Below are 19,983 nucleotides of genomic sequence, written 5' to 3' on the forward strand. Positions count from 1 at the left end.
CAGCGCCAGCGTCTCAGTGTGCGCGCTCCGTCCCACCCCACCCCCACAGCTTCAGAATTGAGGAAGGATTCGGGATCCGGCTCTGGGGATCCGGCTCTGAGCACCGGAAGAATGAAAGCAGCACAGGGAGGGCTCCCGAGGAGGTTAGTGCCTGCGTGGGGGTGTGTGTGCCAGTGAGCCCCCGTGTCCTGTTGCTCTAGAGTGTGCATGCGGGGCTGTGCACCTGCCTCTCTGGGACCCCACACCCAACCTCGTGCTCCCCCCAAACTCACCTATGGTTCTGATACAGATGCTACCCCCTTTGATGTCGTGTCCTTGCACAGTCGACAACTCGGGTACCAGAGCAGACCCTTTGGCTCTATGGATACGTGTCCCCGTTTTATGGGGGAAGAAGCAAAGGCTCAAAGGGGTTAAGTGTCTTGCCTAACTCACAAAAGCAATGACGGTAGGTCTGTCATCTTAAGAAAAGCAGCAGGGGTCTCAGCACCTGCCTTGTTCCCTCTTTCCAAAACTGAGCTGCTCTGGAGTTCCAGAAGCTCCAGGGACGGAACGGATGAAGGTGACAGACTGTGAAGTCCGAGCCAGGGCAGGTGGAGCACCCCTGGGCAGACCCCATGGCCATGTGCCGAAATCCCGCGGACAAGCTGGCAGTGGAGAGAGGATGGGATGGGGCAGGAGCTGTTACCCGTGGTCTGGGGTGATCTGGGGTGATGGGTGAAGGGTGGGGTGCAGAGCTGTCTCTGCAGGAAAGTGGCAGCTCTGGGGAGCAGCAAGGGGAGGAGCTTGTTCCAATCATTTTGGTCTAAAAAGGCACTGCCGGGGCACCTGGGTGGCTCAGTGGTTTAAGCCTCTGCCTTCGGCTCAGGTCATGATCTCAGGGTCCTGGGATCGAGCCCCACATCGGGCTCTCTGCTCAGCAGGGAGCCTGCTTCCCCCTCTCTCTCTGCCTGCCTCTCTGCCTACTTGTGATCTCTCTCTGTCTATCAAGTAAATAAATAAAAAGGCACTGCCTTCTGCTCAGCAATGACCGACACTAGAAGCCAGTTTCTAGAAGCACCTCCCACCACCACCACCACCAAGTATTGTCTGCAGAGCTGGCAATCAAGAGGGGACTCTGGCCACAAGAGGATTTTCGTAAAGTTTAGCAGGACTAGCAGAAACCACAAAGACCCCTACTATGAGATCAGCACCCTTACTTCAAAGAAGATGAATCTGAGGCCCGGACAGGGCAGGTCACTTGAGGCCAGTCCGCAAAGCTGCAGCCAAGTCAGAAATAGACGGCATGCCTCTAACTCAGAGCCAGATCGAGCCCTTTCCACAACTCCAGTGGGTCTTGTTTTCCATTCATATCTGTATCCTCTTACCCATTCAGAACCATTTCTGAGTGGTGTATTCCTATCGGAGGATACAAAGCTGGGGTGAGGGGGTCCTGGGGCCCGGGCTGCCAGGGTGCCAAGCCTCTCTAGATTTCTCAGCAATAATGCAGCCGGCCTCTCCGTGAGAATCGGGCAGCAAAGACACCCCGCCCCTCCATCACCCATTAATGAAACCGGCAAATTCCCCGGGATGGACTGAGTCTCAACGGCCGGGGCTGCGTTCCTGCTCCCAATACAGAATGCGAAGGCACAAGACATCAGGGTTAATAAACAGCTTTATTGGCCTCCCATTTCCTTACATTCTCAATTAATTTGCCATTAAAGTGCGAGAAATTTTCTTAATCACGGTAACATTTATTGAAAGAAATTAGAACTAGTATCAGGAATGTGGCGGCCATGAAGGAAACATTTCTCCCACAAGACACAGAACGGGAGCCCCTTTGTTGAGCTTGCGGGGGTCGGCCAATTTGCAAACAGATTCTAATTCTGGCTCACCGTGAGCACCGAACTGGCTAGGACCGCCACCCCTGGGGGGAAAAAAAGCAATGCTAGAGAGATCTAAAAACACCCACCCTGCCTGCCACCTCCTCTGGGTCCTCTTTGGGTGTCTGCTGTTTGAATAGATCCAATCTTAGGAGAAACAGAGGTCTGGCCCCCTCTACTGCCTTCCACCCCCACCCCACCCTTACTAACCAAAGCCCCCAAAGTCATTACAATGAAAAAGTGGATTTCCATTGCCCCAACACTAACAATGTTCAGTAAAAATGAGGATAATAAACACAAAAGCTTGCTTAGTAAACAGGAGCTCTCAGCGTTCAATGCAAAAACAAAAAACAAAAACTGAAATCTCAAGGCAAATCCTGTTGGCTCTGCACACGGGCTGGACGAACTTGGAACCATCCGTAGAGCTCCGGGCCGGGAGCACCAAGGCGGCTGGCTGGCTTTTTTCCGCACTTGCCCCGGGCAGAGGCCAGATCTTCGCGTTATGCTGAGGCTGTCGGTGTGTTTCTCTTTGCAGTTTATATACAAACACACCCAAGGCTGATGTATTTTTACACATATATGTACACACATGAGGCCTGCTACTCTTTCTTGGAAACCACCAGCTCCACCTCGGGAAGCTGGATGCCAACCTTAGTCCCACTGTCGTTGCTGGAAGAGGAGGACAGTCGGGACTTCTTAGAGGCCAAGGACACTCCACTCCCTTGCAACTTGCCTGTCTCGTCATCACTCCCGGTCACCTCATAATGACCTTTGCTCTTTGACCCCAAGCCACCGAAGGTACCAAACTTCAGCTTTCCGTGTTTCCCTTTGACTTCCCCACCTTCAAACTCCAAGGTCCCGGTCGGGGTGGAAGGTGCCGAGAGCTCCCTTTCGTCGCTGAAGGAATTGGAGCGGTGCCGGGGCTTCTTACTTTTAAATAAAGAGAACTTGCCTTTGGGGGAGGACGTCTCAGCCTCAGTGTCTCCTTCCAGGGAACCGAGGCTGGCCTTCGAGCTCTTCAGGTCACCTTTGGACCCTGAAATGGACGCTTCTGGGGAGCCAGTGACACCACCTTTCGCTTTAGGTTTGGAAAAATTGAACTTGGGCATTTTGATTTTGGACTTTTTAAGTTTCACGTCGGACTCTTCCCACTCGCCCTCTCCAGCTCCAGCCTGGGCAGTGGCCTCCACTTTAGGGAAGTTAATATCCACCCCGACTTCTCTGCCAATCAGCTCACGGCCAGAGAATGTGAATTTGGGGATCTTCATCTTGGGGAATGTTACTTTTCCAGATCTGCTTTCCAAGTGACCTGGAGACCCAGACACACTCAGCCCAGGACCCTGGAGTCCAACCTGGCCTCCTTTCACGCCTCCTTCTACCTTTGGTCCTGAGAAATGAAGTCCCCCGGCAAACTTCGGTGCATCCAAGTTAAGAGCAGAGGTGGCCTGGGGTCCTTTGACACTCACGTGCCCTTCGCCCAGGCTGACAGCTGGGGTGCTGACAAGCCCGGAAACATCCACACCTCCTTTGATTTTCGGGCCCTTCAAGCTGACACCAAAATCTGACTCAGGGGAGGCCACATTGAGGGAAGGCCCCTTGACGCTAATATCGGGAGCAGCCCCGTGGAAACCTATTCCTGAACCTTTCAGATCGCCTTTGATTTCAGGACCAGAAATTTGCCCCGTTGGGAGTTTCACATTCACACCTGGCAGCTCTACATCACATCCAGAGGACTTGATTCCAGGCATCTGGAGGTTTCCTCCGAGGCCTTCAACGCTGACGCCTAGACGACTTCCTCCAACAGTGGGGCCTTTCATCTCACCAGTGGCCCCAAGGCTCCCTTTTATTTTTGGTCCTTCCAAGTTCAAGTCCATGTCTGGTGCTGAGACTTGAGGGCCAGAGATCTGAGGCCCTTTCAGGCTCAGGCCCCCGAGGTTCACATCCATACCTGGTGCCTGCAGTTCTCCAGTCACTTGTGGCCCTTTGACGTTCACGTCCAAGTCGGACCCTGGAGTCGAGATGCCAAACTGAGGCAGCTTCATTTTGGGAAGTTTAATGCCACCTTCGGGAGCCTCCAGACTTACATCAGGAGCACCTACTGATACTTTAGGGCATTTGATGTCACCAGAGACAGCCAGGTCCCCCTGCAGGCTTGGTCCCTTCAGGGTCACATCTGGGGCGCCAAGATTTAATGTGGTATCAATCCCAGGCACTTTCACACCATCTCCTTCCAACCTCACCTTTCCACCTTGACCTCTGAGGTCAAGCCCTGGGGCATGCACCTTCACACCAGGAACAGAAGCATCCAGGTCTCCCTTCAAACTTGGTCCTTTCAAGTTCAGGTCAACATCAGGTCCAGAGATTTTTGGCATAGAGAGGTTCACCGAAGGCAAGTCTACTTTTGGCCCTTTCAGAGACACATCCGGCCCTTCAAGCTTCACATCAGGTGTGCTCAAGCCTCCTTCGAGAGAGGGCAGCTGGGCATGGACCTCCGCTCCTCCCCCTTCCATCTTCACACCAGGGACGCCGATCTTGGGCACTGAAAACTTGGGGAACTTGATCTTTGATTCTGGACCTTGCAGATCTATGTCTGGTCCTTCCAGTCCCACACTTGGGACATCACCCTTTACCTTTGGTCCTTTCAAGCTAACATTCACATCAGGGATGGAGACCTGAGGGCCAGAAATGCCGAAGGACGGTGCTTTGACTTTAGCATCTGGGCCTTCAATGTTGATGTCAGGTGTGTCCAAGCTGGCCTGCACCCTGGGGCCCTTCAAGTCACCCTCTAGTTTTCCTGAGACATCCATGCCTGGCAGCTTGAACTTGGGAGCCTTCACCTTGATGTCGGGACCTTCAACATGAATCCCTGGCGAAGAAATGTCTACATCAGGCGCCTGTATTTCACCCTCCAGTTTGGGGCTTGGGAGGGGGGCCTCAGCTTTAAATTTAGGTGATTTAATGTCAAATTCTACATCTGGAAAGTACATTTTCCCGAACATAGGTTTCTTGGTTTTGGGGGATTTCACATCACCTTTAAGTGTGGCGTCTGGCCCGGTAACGTTGATATCTACCTCGGGGGCCTTGAGACTGGCATCAATTTCGCCCCCGGGAACATTCAAGTCAAATCCCTGTTTTTTGGCCTTCATTTTAGGGCCACTCATGTGAATTTTGGGCATTTTAAATTTACTCTTCTTGCCCTTGCCACCAACACTAATTTCAGGAGTCTCAACATTCATCTCTGCCTCGGGAACAGTCACATCCAGAGAAGGTGATTTGATGTCAGCTTTAGGGCTTTTTGCCCCAAAACCAAACTTGGGTTTCTTGAATTTGGGAATTTTAATGTCTGGCCCCTCAACAGTAATATCTGGGCTCTCCGTGTGTACATCCAAGCTTGGAGCTTCTAAATCAACTTTGGGCCCTTTGAGGTCCAGTTCAGCACCTTCCAACTTGGGACCAGAAATCCCAATTTTGGGTGCCTTGAAATGCAAATCAACATCAGGAACAGTTACTTTAGGGGCAGATATATCCAGTGATGGCATCTTCAAATGTGGGCCACTAAGCTTGGCATCTGGGCCTTCAAAATCCAGACCTGAACCTTTAAGGTCTACTTCTGGGCCTTTGAAAGTACCTTCGATCTTGGGGACCGACACATCAAAATCTCCTTTGACTTTGGATCCTTTCAAATCCAGGTCAACATCAGGCATGGAGATTTTGGGAGCTTTGATATTTATCTCTGGCATCTTGAACTTAGGGCCCTTCAGTTTTGCATCTGGACATTCGATATTCACATCTGGGGCATCAATGTCCACTTTGGGGCCAGAAATGTCAATGTCAGCCTTGGGAAGGTTCACATCCACTTCTGGGCCTTCTCCCTTGAAGCCAGGCATGCTGAACTTGGGCATTTTCACCTTGGGCATCTTCAGGTGCCAGTCTGGACCATGAACGTCCACATCGGGGGCATCAATGTCCACTTTGGGCCCTTTGATGTCAATTTCAGGGCCCTTGAGGTCACCTTCCACTTTAGGCAAAGACACATCCACATCACCCTTTACCTTGGGACCTTTCAGGTTTAAGTCAATATCAGGCATGGAGATCTTGGGAGCTTTGATGTTCATCTCAGGCATCTTAAACTTGGGGCCCTTCAGTTTTGCATCTGGACCTTCGATATTGACATCTGGAACACTGACATCCACCTTGGGTCCTGAGACATCAATATCAGCCTTGGGCAGGTTCACATCCACTTCTGGGCCCTCTCCTTTGAAGCCTGGCATGCTGAACTTGGGCATTTTCACCTTGGGCATCTTCAGGTGCCAGTCTGGGCCATGGACATCCACATCTGGGACATCGATGTCCACTTTGGGGCCCTTGATATCAACATCAGGGCCCTTGAGGTCACCTTCAACTTTCGGCAGAGACACATCTACATCACCCTTTACCTTGGGACCCTTCAGATTCAGGTCCACTTCAGGCATGGAGATCTTGGGTGCCTTGAGGTGCAGGTCAGGCATTTTAAACTTGGGACCCTTGAGTTTCCCTTCTGGGCCGTGAATGTCAACATCAGGAGTGTCTATGTCCAGATTAGGGCCTTCAACATCGACTCTGGGGCCTTTCAGATCTCCTTCCAGTTTAGGAATGGAAATATCCAAATCTCCCTTTATCTTGGGTCCTTTCAAGTTCAAATCAATGTCACTCATGGAGATTTGTGGGGTTTTGAAATGGACATCAGGCATCTTAAATTTGGGACCTTTGAGTTTCCCTTCAGGACCTTCAATGTCCACCTCTGGCCCTTTTAGATCACCTTCCACCTTAGGTAATGAAAGGTCCACATCCCCCTTTACTTTTGGCCCCTTCAAATTTAAGTCCAAGTCAGGCATGGAGATCTTGGGGGCTTTAATATGCATCTCTGGCATCTTAAATTTGGGCCCCTTCAATTTTCCTTCTGGGCCCTCAATATTGATATCAGGGGTGTCAAAGTCCAATTTGGGGCCCTTGATGTCAACTTCAGGGCCCTTGAGGTCACCTTCCACCTTGGGCAAAGAAACATCCACATCACCCTTTATTTTGGGGCCCTTCAGGTTTAAGTCAAGCTCAGGCATGGAGATTTTGGGAGCTTTGATGTTCATCTCTGGCATCTTGAACTTAGGGCCCTTCAGTTTTGCATCTGGACATTCGATATTCACATCTGGGGCATCAATGTCCACTTTGGGGCCAGAAATGTCAATGTCAGCCTTGGGAAGGTTCACATCCACTTCTGGGCCTTCTCCCTTGAAGCCAGGCATGCTGAACTTGGGCATTTTCACCTTGGGCATCTTCAGGTGCCAGTCTGGACCATGAACGTCCACATCGGGGGCATCAATGTCCACTTTGGGCCCTTTGATGTCAATTTCAGGGCCCTTGAGGTCACCTTCCACTTTAGGCAAAGACACATCCACATCACCCTTTACCTTGGGACCTTTCAGGTGCAAATCAAAGTCAGGCATGGAGATCTTCGGGGCTTTGATGTTCATCTCAGGCATCTTGAACTTGGGACCCTTCAGTTTTGCATCTGGACCTTCGATATTGACATCTGGAACATCGACATCCACCTTGGGTCCTGAGACATCAATATCAGCCTTGGGCAGGTTCACATCCACTTCTGGGCCCTCTCCTTTGAAGCCTGGCATGCTGAACTTGGGCATTTTCACCTTGGGCATCTTCAGGTGCCAGTCTGGGCCATGGACATCCACATCTGGAACATCAATGTCCACTTTGGGGCCCTTGATATCAACGTCAGGGCCCTTGAGGTCACCTTCAACTTTCGGCAGAGACACATCCACATCACCCTTTACTTTTGGCCCCTTCAGATTCAGGTCCACTTCAGGCATGGAGATCTTGGGTGCCTTGAGGTGCAGGTCAGGCATTTTAAACTTGGGACCCTTGAGTTTCCCTTCTGGGCCATGAATGTCAACATCAGGAGTGTCTATGTCTACCTTGGGTCCTGAGATGTCAATGTCAGTTTTGGGCAGGGTCACATCCACATCTGGACCCTCACCTTTGAAGCCCGGCATGCTGAACTTGGGCATTTTCACCTTGGGCATCTTCAGGTGCCAGTCTGGACCATGAACATCCACATCTGGGACATCAACATCCACCTTGGGGCCTTTGATGTCAACTTCAGGGGCTGTTAGGTCACCTTCCACCTTAGGAAGAGAAACATCCACATCTCCTTTCATCTTAGGACCTTTCAGATGCAAATCAAAGTCAGGCATGGAGATCTTGGGGGCTTTGATGTTCATCTCTGGCATCTTGAACTTGGGGCCCTTCAGTTTTGCATCTGGACCTTCGATATTGACATCTGGAGCATCAATGTCCACCTTGGGTCCTGAGACATCAATGTCAGCCTTGGGTAGGTTCACATCCACTTCTGGGCCTTCTCCTCTGAACCCTGGCATGCTGATCTTGGGCATTTTTATCTTGGGCATCTTCAGGTGCCAGTCTGGGCCATGAACATCCACATCTGGGGCATCAATGTCCACTTTGGGGCCCTTGATGTCAACATCAGGAACTTTAATCTCACCTTCCACTTTTGGCAAAGACACATCCACATCACCTTTCACTTTAGGGCCCTTCAGGTTAAGATCAATGTCTGGCATGGAGATCTTGGGGGCTTTGATGTTCATCTCAGGCATCTTGAACTTGGGACCTTTCAACTTTCCCTCAGGACCCTCAATGTTAACATCAGGGCCTTCAATGTCCACCTTGGGTCCAGTCACATCAATATCAGCCTTGGGTAGATTCACATCCACTTCTGGGCCTTCTCCTTTGAACCCTGGCATGCTGATCTTGGGCATTTTTATTTTGGGCATCTTCAGGTGCCAGTCCGGTCCATGAACATCCACATCAGGAGCATCAATGTCCACTTTGGGACCTTTGAGGTCCACCTCAGGACCTTTCAGATCCCCTTCAAACTTGGGGAGGGAAACATCCATATCACCTTTCACTTTGGGGCCCTTCAAGTTTAAATCAATATCAGGCATGGAAATCTTAGGAGTCTTTAGGTGCATCTCTGGCATCTTGAATTTGGGCCCCTTCAGTTTCCCCTCTGGGCCTTCAATGTTAATATCAGGAGTGTCAATGTCCACTTTGGGACCCTTGATGTCCACCTCAGGGCCCTTTAAGTCACCTTCTACTTTTGGCAAAGATATATCCACATCACCTTTCATTTTGGGGCCCTTCAAGTTCAGATCAAGGTCAGGCATGGAGATTTTGGGGGCTTTGATGTTCATTTCAGGCATCTTGAACTTGGGACCCTTCAGTTTCACATCTGGACCTTCAATATTCACATCCGGGGCATCAATGTCCATTTTGGGGCCAGAAATATCAATGTCCGCTTTGGGGAGAGTAACATCCACATCTGGACCTTCACCTTTGAAACCCGGCATGCTGAACTTGGGCATTTTCACCTTTGGCATTTTCAGGTGCCAGTCTGGGCCATGAACATCCACACCAGGGGCATCAACGTCCACTTTGGGCCCTTTAATATCAATCTCTGGTCCTTTCAGATCCCCTTCAACTTTAGGCAGAGAAACATCCATATCACCTTTCACCTTGGGGCCCTTCAGGTTTAAATCAATGTCAGGCATGGAGATTTTGGGAGTTTTGATATTCATGTCAGGCATCTTGAGTTTGGGGCCTTTTAAGCTTCCTTCTACACCTTCCAAATTAATTTCTGGACCCTCGATGTCCACTTTGGGCCCCTCGATGTTGAGATCTCCTTTTGGCAGATCCACAGCCACTTCTGGCCCTTCCGCTTTTAAGCCAGGCACACCAAACTTGGGCATTTTCATTTTGGGCATTTTCAAACTCCAATCTGGACCATGAACATCCACATCAGGTGCATCAAGATGAACTTCTGGTGCTTTAATATCTACTTTGGGTCCTTTAAAGTCACCTTCTAAATTAGGAGCTGTAACATCTAAGTCTCCTTTGACTTTAGGGCCTTTCAGATTTAACTCTACATCAGGCATAGAAACTTTAGGAGATGAAATACTCAGGAAAGGCATTTTGAACTTAGATCCTTTCACTTTCCCTTGGACCTCAACATCAGGAGCATTAATATCAACTTTTGGACCTGTCACATCAATATCTGGCTTTTTAACTTTGACATCCACCTCAGGTGTCTGAACTTTGGAACCTGAAAAGTTAAATTTAGGAAGCTTAAAACGTGATTTCTTTGCCTTGCCATCAAGATTGACCTTAGGACCAGAAATGTCCACTTCTGGCCCCTTTACATCCAGCTTGGGAGCTTTAACATCACCTTCCAGTTTGGGCCCGGAAACATCAACATCTCCCTTAAGCTTTGCGCCTTTCAAATTCAGGTCAATTTCTGGCATGGAGATTTTGGGCATATTTACATGCATGTCTGGCATCTTCAGTTTGGGACCTTTCAATTTGCCCTCAGGACCATGAATGTCAATATCTGGAGCATCTACATCTATCTTTGGGCCCTTGATGTCAAGAGTAGGCCCTTTCACATCACCTTCTACATTTGGAAGGGAAACATCCACCTCTCCTTTCATTTTAGGGCCTTTAAGGTTAAGATCCAAATCTGGCATGGATATCTTAGGAGCTTTGATGTTCATCTCTGGCATCTTGAACTTGGGGCCCTTCAGTTTTGCATCTGGACCCTCAATGTTAACATCAGGGCCTTCAATGTCCACCTTGGGTCCAGTCACATCAATGTCAGCCTTGGGTAGATTCACATCCACTTCTGGGCCTTCTCCTTTGAACCCTGGCATGCTGATCTTGGGCATTTTTATCTTGGGCATCTTCAGGTGCCAGTCTGGGCCATGAACATCCACATCTGGGGCATCAATGTCCACTTTGGGGCCCTTGATGTCAACATCAGGAACTTTAATCTCACCTTCCACTTTTGGCAAAGACACATCCACATCACCTTTCACTTTAGGGCCCTTCAGGTTAAGATCAATGTCTGGCATGGAGATCTTGGGGGCTTTGATGTTCATCTCAGGCATCTTGAACTTGGGACCTTTCAACTTTCCCTCAGGACCCTCAATGTTAACATCAGGGCCTTCAATGTCCACCTTGGGTCCAGTCACATCAATATCAGCCTTGGGTAGATTCACATCCACTTCTGGGCCTTCTCCTTTGAACCCTGGCATGCTGATCTTGGGCATTTTTATTTTGGGCATCTTCAGGTGCCAGTCTGGGCCCTGAACATCCACATCTGGGACATCAACATCCACCTTGGGACCCTTGATGTTAACCTCAGGGCCCTTGAGGTCACCTTCAACTTTGGGCAGAGACACATCCACATCACCCTTTACCTTGGGACCTTTCAGGTGCAAATCGAAGTCAGGCATGGAGATCTTGGGGGCTTTGATGTTCATCTCAGGCATCTTGAACTTGGGACCCTTCAGTTTTGCATCTGGACCTTCGATATTGACATCTGGAACATCGACATCCACCTTGGGTCCTGAGACATCAATATCAGCCTTGGGCAGGTTCACATCCACTTCTGGGCCCTCTCCTTTGAAGCCTGGCATGCTGAACTTGGGCATTTTCATCTTGGGCATTTTCAGGTGCCAGTCTGGGCCATGGACATCCACATCTGGAACATCAATGTCCACTTTGGGGCCTTTGAGGTCAACTTCAGGGCCTTTCAGATCTCCCTCTAATTTGGGACCTTTGACATCCACATCTCCTTTTATTTTTGGACCTGTTAGATTAATATCAATATCTGGCATGGATATCTTTGGAGTCTTCAAATGCATTTCGGGCATCTTAAACTTTGGACTTTTCCACTTTCCTTCAGGTCCTTCAATATTCACATCAGGACATTCAACATCCACTTTGGGTCCTGACACATCTATGTCAGCCTTGGGTAGGTTCACATCCACTTCTGGGCCTTCTCCCTTGAAGCCAGGCATGCTGAACTTGGGCATTTTCACCTTGGGCATCTTCAGGTGCCAGTCTGGACCATGAACATCCACATCTGGAACATCAACATCCACCTTGGGGCCTTTGATGTCAACTTCAGGGGCCTTTAAGTCACCTTCAACTTTGGGAAGAGACACATCCACATCACCCTTTACCTTGGGACCTTTCAGGTGCAAATCAAAGTCAGGCATGGAGATCTTGGGGGCTTTGATGTTCATCTCAGGCATCTTGAACTTGGGACCTTTCAACTTTCCCTCAGGACCCTCAATGTTAACATCAGGGCCTTCAATGTCCACCTTGGGTCCAGTCACATCAATATCAGCCTTGGGCAGGTTCACATCCACTTCTGGGCCCTCTCCTTTGAAGCCTGGCATGCTGAACTTGGGCATTTTCATCTTGGGCATCTTCAGGTGCCAGTCTGGACCATGAACATCCACATCTGGGACATCAACATCCACCTTGGGACCCTTGATGTTAACCTCAGGGCCCTTGAGGTCACCTTCAACTTTGGGAAGAGACACATCCACATCACCCTTTACCTTGGGACCTTTCAGGTGCAAATCGAAGTCAGGCATGGAGATCTTGGGGGCTTTGATGTTCATCTCAGGCATCTTGAACTTGGGACCTTTCAACTTTCCCTCAGGACCCTCAATGTTAACATCAGGGCCTTCAATGTCCACCTTGGGTCCAGTCACATCGATATCAGCCTTGGGCAGGTTCACATCCACTTCTGGGCCCTCTCCTTTGAAGCCTGGCATGCTGAACTTGGGCATTTTCATCTTGGGCATTTTCAGGTGCCAGTCTGGGCCCTGAACATCTACATCTGGGACATCAATGTCCACTTTGGGGGCCTTCAGGTCACCTTCCACCTTAGGCAAGGAAATGTCCACATCTCCTTTGACCTTAGGACCTTTCAAGTGTAAATCTACATCTGGCATGGAGATCTTGGGAGCTTTGATGTTCATTTCCGGCATCTTAAATTTAGGCCCCTTGATTTTTCCCTCTGGACTCTCGATGCTCATCTCTGGGACTTCAATGTCAACTTTGGGTCCTGAGACACCAATGTCAGCCTTGGGAAGATTCACATCTACCTCTGGACCCTCTGCTTTGAAACCAGGAACGCTGAACTTGGGCATTTTCATTTTGGGCATCTTCAGGTGCCAATCTGGGCCATGAACATCAGGAGCATTTATATCTACTTTGGGGCCCTTGATGTTCACATCTGGTACTTTAATTTTACCTTCTACCTCAGGCACAGACACATCAACATCCCCCTTGATTTTTGGTCCTTTCAAATTTAGGTCCACGTCAGGCATAGAAATATTTGGGGCTTTGAAATGCATGTCAGGCATCTTGAACTTAGGACCTTTCAATTTTCCCTCTGGTCCTTCAATGTCAATATCTGGCCCACTGATGTCACCTTTGAGGTCTGGCCCTTTGAGGTCACCTTCTAATTTGGGAACATCAACATCCACCTCTCCCTTTATCTTGGGACTTTTTAAGTGTAGATCAATGTCTGGCATGGAGATTTTGGGAGCTTTAAAGTGCATGTCTGGCATCTTAAATTTAGGACTTTTCCATTTGCCATCTGGACCTTCCACAGCTACGTCTGGCATGTCAACATCCAATTTAGGGCCTTTGACATCCACTTCTGGACCCTTTAACTCTCCCTCCAGCTTTGGGGCAGAAACATCAAAGTCTCCTTTGATTTTAGGCCCTTTTAAGTTGAAATCAACATCAGGCATGGAGATCTTAGGGGCATGAAAGTGCATTTCAGGCATCTTGAACTTAGGGCCTTTCAGTTTTCCTTCTGGACCCTCAATATTCATATCTGGTGCTTCAATGTCCACCTTAGGTCCAGAAATGTCAATGTCAGCCTTGGGCAGGTTCACATCCACATCTGGGCCCTCACCTTTAAAGCCGGGCATACTGAACTTGGGCATTTTCATCTTGGGCATCTTCAGGTGCCACTCCGGGCCATGAACATCCACATCTGGAGCATCAATATCTACTTTGGGGCCTTTAATGTCCACATCTGGCACTTTCATTTCACCTTCTATCTTGGGCACAGACACATCCACATCCCCTTTGACTTTGGGGCCTTTCAAGTGTAAGTCCACATCAGGCATGGAGATCTTGGGGGTCTTGAAGTGCATGTCTGGCATCTTAAACTTAGGGCCTTTCAACTTTGCATCAGGACATTCCAGTTCAACATCAGGCATCTCCACATCCACACTGGGGCCTTTCAAATCTCCTTCCAATTTTGACACAGACACATCCACATCTCCCTTTAGTTTTGGCCCCTTAAGATTCAAGTTCACATCAGGCATGGAGATCTTGGGAGCCTTGAAGTGCATCTCAGGCATCTTGAACTTGGGGCCTTTCAGCTTTCCTTCCGGTCCTTCAATGTTAACATCAGGGGCTTCAATGTCCACTTTGGGTCCAGAGATATCAATGTCAGCCTTGGGCAGGTTCACATCCACATCTGGGCCCTCACCTTTGAAGCCAGGCATGCTGAACTTGGGCATTTTCATTTTGGGCATCTTCAGGTGCCAGTCTGGGCCATGAACGTCCACATCTGGGACATCAACATCCAGTTTGGGTCCTTTGATGTCCACATCTGGCACTTTCATTTCACCTTCTATCTTGGGCACAGACACGTCCACATCCCCCTTCACCTTAGGACCTTTCAAGTGTAAGTCCACGTCAGGCATGGAGATCTTGGGGGTCTTGAAGTGCATCTCAGGCATCTTAAACTTAGGGCCTTTCAACTTGGCATCAGGACATTCCAGATCAACATCAGGCATCTCCACATCTACACTAGGACCTTTGATATCAACTTGTGGACCTCTCAGGTCACCTTCTAGCTCAGGCACAGAAGCATCAATTTCTCCTTTCACTTTGGGACCCTTCAAATTCAAGTCCACATCCGGCATGGATATCTTAGGAGCTTTGATATTCAACTTAGGCATCTTAAATTTAGAGCCCTTTAATTTTCCTTCTGGTCCCTCTATATCCAAATCAGGAGCATCAATGTCCATTTTGGGGCCAGAAACATTAATGTCAGCCTTAGGCAGGTTCACATCCACTTCTGGGCCCTCACCTTTGAAGCCAGGCATGCTGAACTTGGGCATTTTCACCTTGGGCATCTTCAGGTGCCAGTCTGGGCCGTGGACATCCACATCTGGGACATCAATGTCTACTTTAGGCCCTTTAATGTCCACATCTGGCACTTTCATTTCACCTTCTATCTTGGGCATAGACACGTCCACATCCCCTTTGACTTTGGGGCCTTTCAAGTGTAAGTCCACATCAGGCATGGAGATCTTAGGAGTCTTAAAGTGCATGTCTGGCATCTTAAACTTAGGACCTTTCAGCTTCCCTTCTGGACCCTCAATATCAATATCACCAACATCTACATCCATCTTTGGGGTCTTCATGTCAATTTCAGGACCTTTCAAGTCTCCTTCCACTTTGGGAAGAGAAACATCTACATCAGTTTTCAGTTTAGGAGCTTTTAGATTAAGTCCAACATCAGGCATAGAGATTTTGTGTGTCTGTATATTCATGCTTGGCATCTTAAATTTGGGACCTTTTAGCTTCCCCTCTGGACCTTCAATATTAACATCTGGAGCATCAATGTCCACCTTGGGACCTGAGACATCAATGTCAGCCTTTGGCAGGTTTACATCCACTTCTGGGCCCTCACCTTTGAAGCCTGGCATGCTGAACTTGGGCATTTTCACTTTGGGCATCTTCAGGTGCCAGTCTGGGCCATGACCTCCCACATCTGGTGCATTAATGTCTACTTTGGGACTTTTGATGTCAACATCAGCTTTTATCTCTCCTTCTACTTTTGGAATTGTAACATCATAATCTCCTTTGATTTTAGGACCTTTCAAATGCAAACCAACATCTGGCATGGATATCTTCTGAGGCTTTATATTCATTTCTGGCATCTTAAATTTAGGACCTTTTATTTTTGCATCTGGACCATCAATATTCACATCTGGAACTTCAACATCCACCTTGGGCCCTGAGACATCAATGTTGGCCTTGGGCAGGTTCACATCCACTTCTGGGCCTTCTCCTTTGAAGCCAGGCATGCTGAACTTGGGCATTTTCACCTTGGGCATCTTCAAGTGCCAGTCTGGGCCTTGAACATCCACATCTGGAGCACTGATATCAACTTTGGGCCCTTTAATGTCCACATCCGGCACTTTTATTTCACCTTCTACATCAGGCACAGACACATCCACATCTCCCTTTAGTTTTGGCCCCTTAAGATTCAAGTTCACATCAGGCATGGAGATCTTGGGAGCCTTGAAGTGCATCTCAGGCATCTTGAACTTGGGGCCTTTCAGCTTTCCTTCCGGTCCTTCAATGTTAACATCAGGGGCTTCAATGTCCACTTTGGGTCCAGAGATATCAATGTCAGCCTTGGGCAGGTTCACATCCACATCTGGGCCCTCACCTTTGAAGCCAGGCATGCTGAACTTGGGCATTTTCATTTTGGGCATCTTCAGGTGCCAGTCTGGGCCATGAACGTCCACATCTGGGACATCAACATCCAGTTTGGGTCCTTTGATGTCCACATCTGGCACTTTCATTTCACCTTCTATCTTGGGCACAGACACGTCCACATCCCCCTTCACCTTAGGACCTTTCAAGTGTAAGTCCACGTCAGGCATGGAGATCTTGGGGGTCTTGAAGTGCATCTCAGGCATCTTAAACTTGGGACCCGTCAGCTTCCCTTCTGGACCTTCAAGGCTCACGTCTGGGGCTTCAATGTCAACTTTAGGTCCAGAGATGTCAATGTCAGCCTTAGGCAGGTTCACATCCACATCTGGGCCCTCGCCTTTCAAGCTGGGCATGCTGAACTTGGGCATTTTCATCTTGGGCATTTTCAGGCTCCAGTCTGCACCTTGGACTTCCACATCTGGTGCTTTAAGGTCTACCTTGGGTCCTTTGATGTCCACATCTGGAACTTTCATCTCACCTTCTATTTTCGGTGCTGACATATCTAGACTGCCTTTCACTTTGGGTCCTTTAAGATCCAAGTCAACATCTGGGAGAGTCATCTTAGGCGCCTTGAAGTGCATCTCAGGCATCTTAAACTTGGGGCCTTTCAACTTTCCTTCTGGTCCTTCAAGGCCCAAATCTGGAGCACTAATATCTACCTTGGGTGCAGAAATGTCCACATCAGCCTTTGTCAGGTTCACATCCACTTCTGGGCCCTCACCTTTGAGGCTGGGCATGGTGAATTTGGGCATTTTCATCTTGGGCATCTTTAGGTTCCATTCAGGACCATGAACTTCAACATCTGGGGCACCGATGTCTACTTTTGGCCCTTTGAGTTCCCCTTCCACCTTTGGCACCGTAACATCATATTCTCCCTTCACCTTGGGACCTTTCATATGCAAATCCACATCAGGCATAGAGATCTTAGGAGCCTTGATATTCATCTCAGGCATCTTAAACTTAGGACCCTTCAGCTTTCCTTCAGGTCCTTCAATGTTCACATCTGGAACTTCAACGTCCACTGTGGGTCCGGAGATGTCAATGTCAGCCTTAGGCAGGTTCACATCCACTTCTGGGCCCTCTGCTTTGAAGCCAGGCATGCTGAACTTGGGCATTTTCATTTTGGGCATCTTCAGGTGCCAGTCTGGGCCGTGAACATCAACATCTGGAGCATTGATATCCACTTTGGCACTTTTAAGTTCAACATCAGGAACTTTAATCTCACCTTCCACTTTTGGCACTGTGACATCATATTCTCCCTTTACTTTAGGGCCTTTCAAATGTAAGTCCACATCTGGCATGGAGATCTTTGGGGCTTTGATATTCATCTCAGGCATCTTAAACTTAGGTCCTTTCAGTTTCCCTTCTGGTCCCTCAAGGCTCACATCTGGAGCACTAACATCTACCTTGTGCCCAGAAATGTCCACATCAACCTTAGGCAGGTTCACATCCACTTCTGGGCCCTCTGCTTTGAACCCTGGCACACTGAATTTTGGCATTTTCATCTTGGGCATCTTCAGGTGCCAGTCTGGGCCCTGAACATCCACATCTGGGGCATCAGTGTCCATTTTGGGGCCTTTCAGTTCCCCTTCAAGTTTTGGGACTGTTACATCATACTCTCCTTTTACCTTTGTGCCTTTAACATGCAAATCGACATCAGGTATGGAGATCTTTGGTGTCTTGACACTCATTTCAGGCAGTTTAATATCAGGGCCTTTAAGTTTGCCTCCTGGGCCCGCTATATTGACATTTGGGGCCTCCACACTGACCTTGGGCCCTGGAATACTGACATCTCCTTTGGGTAGTTTCACATCTACATCTGGGCCTTCCCCTTCAGCTCCTGGAGTGCTGAACTTGGGCATTTTCAGGTTCCAGTCTGGGCCATGAACTTCCACACCTGGGGCACTGACATCAACTTTGGGGCCTTTGACATCCACTTCAGGGACTTTGACTTTCCCTTCTACTTTGGGAAACGTGACATCTACACCCCCTTTCATTTTAGGGGCAGCCACATTTAGATCTACATCTGCCATAGAGATCCTGCACGTTCCTGCTTTTCCAGAAGGACTACCAAGCGTGGGTCCCGTCAGGGTCCCCTCAAGGCTAGGTGTCTCTGTGTCCACTTTGGAGCCTTTAACTGCCACTTGAGGGCCTTTAATGTCACCTTGTACCCCAGGCACTGAAACCTTAATATCTCCCTTCACTTTAGGGGATCCAAGGCTCAGATCCACATCCTGCATGGAGATTTTAGGTTTCTGCATGATCATTTCAGGAGTCTTGACTTTCATACCCTTCACCTTCCCTTCCAGCCCCCCAGCAGCAACCTCAGGCAGGCTGACATCACCAGAGATCCCAGGAAGAGTCACTTCACCTGTGGGCAGTGTCACATCAATGCCAGTTCCCTCTCCCTTTGAACCTGACACAGAGAATTTGGGAACTTTCATCTTGGGCATATTCAGTTTGCCCCCAGGCCCGTGAAGATCAGCATCAGGGGCTTGAACTTCCACACTAGAGCCAGTGACAGTGCCCTTGATTTTGGGACCTGAAATGTCCACCCCTATGCTCCCCTGTGGCTTGGCACCTTTCAGGCCTAGGTCACTCTCAAGAGATGGCCCAGTGATTTGGGGTCCCTTCAGCTTCCCCTCAAGCCCCTCAATATTGGCAGAAGGAGCACTGACTTCTAGCTGAGGGGTCTGGATGTTCCCGCCAATGGTCAGGCCGGGCTTGCCACCCTTGTGTCCCACAGAGAACTCGGGTGCAGAAACGCTCAAAACTGCTCCTGGGGCCTGGCCCTCAGGCGCTGTCAAGACACCGAATTTTGGCACCTTCATAGTGGGAATTTTAATTTTCCCATTAGCGCCACTCTCCAGAGATGGGTCCTGTACCTCCACTGCCCCACCCCCAAGAGAAGCCGAAATGTCCGCTCCTGGTACTTGGACCCCTCCTTTGCCACCCAAGTCCAAGCCCTTCGCACTGACACTGACACCTGGGCTCCCCACCTTTATCCCAGGCACGGTGACCTGGAGCTTCGAGTGGCCAGCACCTTGGAGCTCTGGTCCCGAAGCAGAAACAGACCCCGCTCGGATGTCCACAACAGAGCCTGTGGTAGGAGATGCTGCCCCCGAGCCCGAGGGCAGTCTGATCACTGTCTTGCCAGGCTGGGTCTCCACATCCACAGCGGAAATTTCAGTCAGTTTGTGCCGGGGAATCTTGATCTTGAACTCTGGGCTGCTGATATCTATCTCCCTGGCTCCTTCGTGGCCTGTCACATCAACAGTGTAGGCCGTGACCCTTCTCGTCACGGTGATGGTGCGGCTCTGGGTTTCCCCAGGTTCCCCTTCTAGTCCGTCCTCCGACCTCAGCCGAGGCTTGATCTTCGTGGTGTAGATGCGCTGATAGTCCTCGTCATCCCCGCTCTGCAGAAAGACACGGCCGGGAGACGTTGCAGCAGGATCTGCCTGACCACGGACGCCCGGCCACAGCCCAGCCGACAACATGGTTGCCTGTTTACCACAGAAGCTGGGACCAGAACGGAGGCCCACAGAGCCTCCTGGGGCAGAGCACGGAGGGGTGAGGAAAGGGGCTGACAGCCACATCACAGGAGGGAAACAAATTATTTGGGGAAACTCTGGGAAGTAAAAGCTATGGGGGAGAGAAGCAGGGT

The 19,983-nt window shown here is 49.5% G+C and overlaps 1 protein-coding gene across 2 annotated transcripts in view; it reads right to left on the reverse strand.

Annotated features, from left to right (window-relative positions):
* Positions 1 to 1,633: 1,633 nt before the first annotated feature.
* Positions 1,634 to 19,983, reverse strand: part of AHNAK (AHNAK nucleoprotein) — a 30,529-nt gene continuing 12,179 nt past the window's right edge. Inside the window, exons 5-6 of one of the 2 annotated variants that reach the window (XM_044259452.1) lie at positions 7,823 to 19,735; positions 1,634 to 6,430 (exon numbers count right to left, since the gene is read on the reverse strand). In XM_044259452.1, coding sequence (XP_044115387.1) covers positions 2,459 to 6,430; positions 7,823 to 19,735 — 15,885 coding nt within the window. In that variant the 3' untranslated portion in view covers positions 1,634 to 2,458. Of the gene's footprint in view, positions 19,736 to 19,983 lie in introns of both variants that reach the window. The other variant, XM_044259451.1, reaches the window with a different exon arrangement.

This window comes from Neovison vison, chromosome 7 (genome assembly GCF_020171115.1).
Source record: "Neovison vison isolate M4711 chromosome 7, ASM_NN_V1, whole genome shotgun sequence".
In the NCBI taxonomy this organism is placed as follows: domain Eukaryota; kingdom Metazoa; phylum Chordata; class Mammalia; order Carnivora; family Mustelidae; genus Neogale; species Neogale vison.